Here is a 6,989-nt window from a genome sequence, read left to right as displayed (position 1 = left end):
AAAAGCTGAAATCACGCCCCCCCCAGCTCTATAATTTTAATTCTTGTGTGTAATAAGTGGAGGAAAACCGTAAATACCCCCAGCTCAGCCCCTGTAAAATATTTCACAGAATCCCAGAATGTCGGGGGTTGAGAGGGCCCTGGAAAGCTCATCCGGTGCAATCCCCCCATGGAGCAGGAACACCCAGATGAGGTTACACAGGAAGGTGTCCAGGCGGGTTGGAATGTCTGCAGAGAAGGAGACTCCACAACCCCCCTGGGCAGCCTGGGCCAGGCTCTGCCACCCTCACCGGGAACAAGTTGCTTCTCATATTTAAGTGGAACCTCCTGTGTTCCAGTTTGAACCCATTACCCCTTGTCCTATCACTGGTTGTCACCGAGAAGAGCCTGGCTCCATCCTCCTGACACTCACCCTTTAGAGATCTGTAAACATGAATGAGTCCCCCCTCAGTCTCCTCTTGTCCAGCTCCAGAGCCCCAGCTCCCTCAGCCTTTCCTCACACGGGAGATGCTCCACTCCCTTCAGCATCTTGGTGGCTGCGCTGGACTCTCTCCAGCAGTTCCTTGTCCTGCTGGAACTGAGGGGCCACAACTGGACACAAGATTCCAGGTGTGGTCTCCCCAGGGCAGAGGTTTAAAGCAACAACCCAAACGCCCCTCTTCATCTCCCCAGCTGCACGAGTGTGACCAGCGCACGAGACCAGAACACTTTATGGACAAAGTTTATCTTCTGAGTTTTCATCCACAGTTGTTTCTTTAATTGTTAAATATTCCTTTTTTTGTTTTTTTGGTTTTTTTTAGTTTGTGTTCCTAAAAGGCCAGAAATAACCTGGTAACCGTTCTTATCCCCGAAAGATTTAGATGAATTTGGATACAGTTTTGACAAACATTAAATCTCTTCTTTAATGATGTTCCTCAAACAAAACAGTTAGCAAAATATCTGAATTTCCTTGTATAATGTCACATTTTAATGTAAACATCAAATAATGTACCAAAAGTTTTACCGGAGAGAAAAAAAAAAGAAAAAAAAAAGAAACAAACCCCAAAGCGGCACAATTGTTTGATAGCACTGGAAAAGGGGAGAAGAGCCAGATTACAAACATTTACACATGCAAAGTGGAAAAAATTAAACAAACAAAAAAAGTCTTTTACTAAATCCACGCAGTTTTTTTTTTAAAATAGTTATTAAATCTACTAAGCACCAACATACCTAAAAATTTCTTTTCAGCTTCATGATTCATTTAAAAAACCTATCAAATTAACTTTTCAAACAAGCTTATATTACCAGCTTGTCCAAAAATAAAATGTAGAGGTTTTTTGGGTTTTTTTTTTTTTGTGGTGTTTTGTTGGTTTTTTCCTTTTTTTTTTGTCCTTTTTCTTTTGAATAGCTTATTTTACAGTATAGCAATACCTCTCATCTGAATGGTTCCACACAACGGCAGAGGTGGCTGCAGAGAACGCCGTGACTTTACCCTACGGTGGATGGGAAATACAATAGCACATCATACGGAATCTAAAGCTAGAAAAGGCTGAGGATGCAGCATCCCTTCACAGAAAAGCTGATCAAACTCAAAGTCTTTAGAAGATGCTGCACCTTTATTAAAAACAAAAAAAGAAATTAAATGAATTTAAGCAGAAATAACATACATTTTTACATTAACTGGCCATTTCTGGTACAGAAACCCAGCATAGTATGCTAATGTTATTGAATAAATGTAAATGCTACTTACAATCTTCTTAAATACAATTTAGACAAACTTTTTTTTTTTTTTAAACTTTTTTTCCTTTTTTCTTATTTTTTTTTGCTTTTTTCGAGTTGTCCCAATAAACTCGCAGCTGCTACTTTAATGCAACATATTAACATTACACTAATTAAAATTAAAGTGTGTGTGTTTTCCTACAGAAAAGCTTCCAAAAAACTGACCCACATCAAAAAAATGCAAAATAATGGAATATAATTAACAAAAAAAAACAAACAAAAAGATTAGTTGCGAGTCTAGCAGCAAAGCAATTAAGTGAGGATATATTTACTAATATAAACAAAGGGAATATTTGCAACTACAGGTGAAGCCCCGACTATCTTAGACCTACCGACACAAATAAAAATTAAATTCTCTCTAAAAAAAATAATCTGGTTATTTAAAATAGGAGTAAAAGCCGTTGCTACCTGATGAACTACCTAGGCTAAGTTCCTGAAACAAAGACAAAGGGTCGCTGTTCTTTTTCGCCTGCTCGGGGGGCGGTTTGGGCTTTGGCGGGGCCCGCAGGGCGCTGGCGTAGGACATGGCGGGTTTGCTGGCGCTGGGCGGGCCGGTGCCGCTGGACTCGGCCAACTGCTTGTTGGGCATGAGAGGAGGGAACTGGCCCAGGTGTTGGAGCACGTTGTAGTTGAAGGAGTTGGAGAGCTGGATGTTTTCGGCCTTCAGGTGTTCCTCGGGGGGCTTGACCGTCTTGGGCGGAGCTGCAGAGGAACCAGAGTTTGTCTTAGTGAAGGGAGGTGAGCGAGGCAATGGGTTTATAGTGATCCCAAAACAGGCGCTGAGGGGCACCAACATGGAACCTTAACCCTAACACCACCAGTTTTCTATGTTTAGTCACTCTTAGTCACAGAATCACAGTGTCAGGGGTTGGAAGGGACCTGGAAAGCTCATCCAGTGCAATCCCCCCATGGAGCAGGAACACCCAGATGAGGTTACACAGGAAGGTGTCCAGGCGGGTTGGAATGTCTGCAGAGAAGGAGACTCCACAACCCCCCTGGGCAGCCTGGGCCAGGCTCTGCCACCCTCACCATGAAGAAGTTTCTTCTCATATTTAAGTGGAACCTCCTGTGTTCCAGTTTGAACCCATGACCCCTTGTCCTGTCACTGGTTGTCACCGAGAAGAGCCTGGCTCCATCCTCCTGACACTCACCCTTTAGATATCTGTAAACATCAATGAGGTCACCCCTCAGTCTCCTCTTTTCCAAGCTAAAGAGCCCCAGCTCCTCACTTCCAACTATTTCATCTTGTATTATCCCGTCAGCAACGCCAATACCACCCATTATTAAACACATTCCCCACACACGTACCCACAGAGTCCATAACACCCAACCTGCAATTCCGCACGGGCGGATTTAGCAGATGTACTGAAGGTAGGTAAGCGGCTTCAGAATGGGATACACTAACTTAAACACGTTATCCACTGAGACAGCACAAAGACTATTTCATTCTTCTTGCTCTATAGCTTAATAGGCTGAAATTAAAATTTACAGCACCATATATAATTCATTCTCAAACAGCAATTCAGAGTCCTGAACACCAACCAACTAATTATTGATATTTTAGTCTGAATGCCTTCCTGCTAATTGATATGTTCTTGCTCCATATTTAACAACTCCTGTAACTATCAGAAAAAATGGTGCGTTAAACCACAGATGTAAAAGTGGTTTCAAGTGAATTTTCTGAATTGTAATGATGTGTCTTACTTTTATCTGGAGAATTCTGCTGTCTTATACAGCTAGAGAAACTCTACACTGAAATGCATTATATCTAAACCAGCCTAGGAGGTGGGTAACAGATTCATTTTGCAATTATTTCAACCTTTAAATGTATATGTTAGTTTTGAAGTCCACATACAAAAATGTACCATCAAATGAGTGCAATAGTATAAAAACATAAGTTCATAGTTAGATTTCTGACTGGAAGAGTCACACACAGGCTTTTGGTCTTGCTAAAGTACTCAAAAATAACACCCAAGAAAACCAAACCCAACACGTAGAAGGAGGAATATGGAAAGAACATAAGCAAACCAGTTTTGCTGGGTTGCTATGGTTCCATAAAAGCCCCAGAACATAAGCAAAGAAACCTCCCCAAAATAACCAGAGCACTCAAGAGAAGACAAGTAATGACAAGCAGGGCCAGAGGTGAACGCTCCGTGTGCTGCAGGTGTCTAACAAAGGGAAAAAAATGAAATAAACATGTTGAATAAGAACTTAAATCATTTTCTTTCTATCAACAGAAAAGGCAATGCGAATCAAGCTCTCCCATCACTATTTTGGGAAGTGCCTGCATATAACAGCACAGAGCAATTCACGGCAGGTCTCCTTGCATTCCATAAATCCACGCCAATATAATGGAGCACCATTTCTGATGTACAGGAAATATAAGTCCTTGAACTTGTGTGAAGGTGTCACGACTGCTCGTTCTCGGGTGACAAATACAGGCCCAGGACTAGTTCCCAGCATCTCGTTCTCATGAATTTTTATTTCATGGATAGAAATCAATAGTAAGCAGAGACACTAAAGTTTCTGGTCATTAACCCCTAGCACCATAAAACACATTTAGATTTTAAATACGACCATCATGGTCAATGAGCTGTAAATGCAGGAAAGCAGAGCAGCCATAAAAACGGAGATTTGTTTGCATAAACTATTAGATACAGGGCAATGCTGCATCTACATTTATTTACAAAACAGAAACCATACTTAACTACAATAAAAAATATTTTCATAGTAAATGCGGATACTAATCAAAGCTTGCCCCACGCGTTCAGGATTTATTATTTGACAACGAATGTATGGATATGGTACTTTTTACATACGCATGTTTCCTCTGAGGATTTTATTCCCAAAAATGTTCTCAATCTTGATATTAAAGCAAAGGAATGTGGTATCGGCTGACACGATGTAATCCTGCAGGGTTCCTGAGCTCCTATTAGACCACCAGAGAGTTCGGAGCTCGACTTCAGCCGCAGATGACACCACTGTCATCCGTTCGGCAACTCCATTTGCAGGAAAAATATAAATAGATGGAAGGAGGCACCCTGAGCTTGAAGCTTTGAACTTAACTCAGGAGATGCTGCCACCAAGATGGTTTTGTAAAACATTTTCACACTTTAGAAATGAAAATGCACATTAGAAACTTAACTCGAGTGCTGTCACTGATACAAACAGCTTTATTTCATTCAGCCTACACCGAATGCTTCAACTTCATAATTACTATATTATGAAATGACAAGATGTTTTAGGTTTATAAAATTTGACCAAAAGCAATTAGATATTTTAAGGGCAATAAAACCAGCTAATAAATATTTTTCCCCATTATTAAGTGTTTTTAATATTCACACTGGAAGTTCATATTTTTATTATTATTTTTTTTTAATTACCGTTGAAGATCCTTAAAGCAAAACCATGGAGGAGAAACTGAACCATCCTGGTAATTTTGTTTTTCACAAACATTAAAAATATGGAGACCAGCTGCACAGCTGCACTGCCCCAATTCCCCACTTGTAGCTGGTTAATCACTGAAAAGTTAATTTAGTTTCTCTCTGCTAAATCGATCAGCAGTGCTACAACCACCAGGGAAACCAGGTTCCAGTGTGATTCTTCCACAGTGAGAGTTGAAACTTCATCATTGCTCTGATGGAGTACCAGAACTTACTAAGAAATACACTGAGACTGCTAATTCCATTGATGTTGTTTCTCCCCTAGACTGTAATATCAACAAGAAATATTATTGATTCTGGAAACAAATGATGAATCTTGCAAATAAATCCCACCGGTTACCTCAGCTCCTTTGAGCAACAACTCAGTTGCACCTGAAACCACTGTAGGAGAACAGTGGGTTTGCTAGAACTTCTGTGAGAAGATGAAGCAGCATCATGGCTTGTTGTAGATGAAGAATACTCAACAGTATTCTTCTTTAGACATCAACGATATATTGAAATGTTAACAACGAATGAAAGTAGGATTTTTCTAAGCAAACCTTTAACTACTGAAACAATGAATACTTCAAAAATCTTTGCTTAAATTAGTTTTGGGGTTTGAAGAGATGGCAGAAAACATTTTGTGGTTGAAAAAAAACCAACCCAACCCAACTCAACCCAACCCAACTCAACCCACCACCCTTCCATTTAGACCTGCTCACTCCAGGCTAAACAGTCTAATTAATGCAGCAAAGACGCAAAGCTCGAGTGCGTACCCACCTAACAACTCCCGGGCTGGAACTGCTCTGCTGGCTCCGTTGCATGGAATGTTTGGGTACGGGGCAGATGAGGAGGAGTTCACCCACAACTCAGGAGGCGAATAGTTGAAAGATGACTGGTTACTGTGGTCCTGAAGCTCTTTACACTGACCAAGACTGTCTTGAGGAGTGCTTAATTCTTCAGAACAAGCCTGGACTGAACTAGAGGAAATTCTTCTTTGGTACAACGGCCTGCCTGGTCCTCTTGGTTCATACTGGGAACAAAAAACCAAAACATAAAAAGGTCTTTTGCTCCTTTTATTCAACTGCATGCATCAAATACCATTTTTCCACCCAATAAAAATCCCCTTTGTATAATTTTCAAGTGATATGTTGTATATTGTAGTCACTGACAACATATTTTAATCCCACAAAACAGACACAGAATGTTAAAGGAAAAGTAGAGTGTCAACTGAGACTCCCTAATTCTTATCAACCTTTACATCTTATACTCCTACGTGGGAGATGTAACTCACAGTGAGGAGGAAGATACTCAGCATTTACAAAGGAAGCACAGAAAGATAGAGGAGTAAACGTTCAATTACAATGTGGAGAGGCAAAAAAATGGCTTTTAGTTTCCAAAGGACAAATGAGTGTTCTGTATAGCAGGATTTTGGAAAGCATGATGCATTTGTGTACTGGATTTTGTGCACCTACACACAAAACAGATGCTCAGGAGAAGTAATGCAGAGTGAAATCACAAAACCCCATTGTCTACAAATCACACACTTCTTAGCACTCTGGATTCCAATAGGGATTAAAAACTCCTGTTCAAAACGTGACAGAGAGGGACAGAGCCAGCTGTGGTGTGGCAGCATTCATGCAGCACAGCTGGATCTCTGCACTGATTTCCAGCCCTTTGAGCCCCCAAAATACACAGGGGTGGCTTTACGCAGAATTAGCTTGGGCCAGGTGGGATTTATTAAATCAGGTTTTTTTATGACACAAGAGTTCTGCTATGGTCTCAAGTTCATATGAAAAGCAACTCAACC

At 40.7% G+C, this 6,989-nt stretch overlaps 1 protein-coding gene across 4 annotated transcripts in view; it reads right to left on the bottom strand.

Moving 5' to 3' along the window:
• Positions 1 to 632: 632 nt before the first annotated feature.
• Positions 633 to 6,989, bottom strand: part of HELZ (helicase with zinc finger) — a 73,132-nt gene continuing 66,775 nt past the window's right edge. For all 4 annotated transcript variants that reach the window (XM_080356353.1, XM_080356350.1, XM_080356351.1 and 1 more), the window contains 2 exons: positions 5,960 to 6,212; positions 633 to 2,459 (listed from right to left, as the gene is read on the bottom strand). In XM_080356353.1, the coding sequence (XP_080212479.1) occupies positions 2,134 to 2,459; positions 5,960 to 6,212 (579 nt within the window). In that variant the 3' untranslated portion in view covers positions 633 to 2,133. The remainder of the gene's footprint in view (positions 2,460 to 5,959; positions 6,213 to 6,989) is intronic.

Source organism: Nesoenas mayeri (genome assembly GCF_963082525.1).
Source record: "Nesoenas mayeri genome assembly, chromosome: 19".
NCBI lineage: Eukaryota > Metazoa > Chordata > Aves > Columbiformes > Columbidae > Nesoenas > Nesoenas mayeri.
The sequence above is the reverse complement of the archived record's forward strand: the minus strand, read 5'-3'. Positions and strand labels throughout refer to the sequence as shown.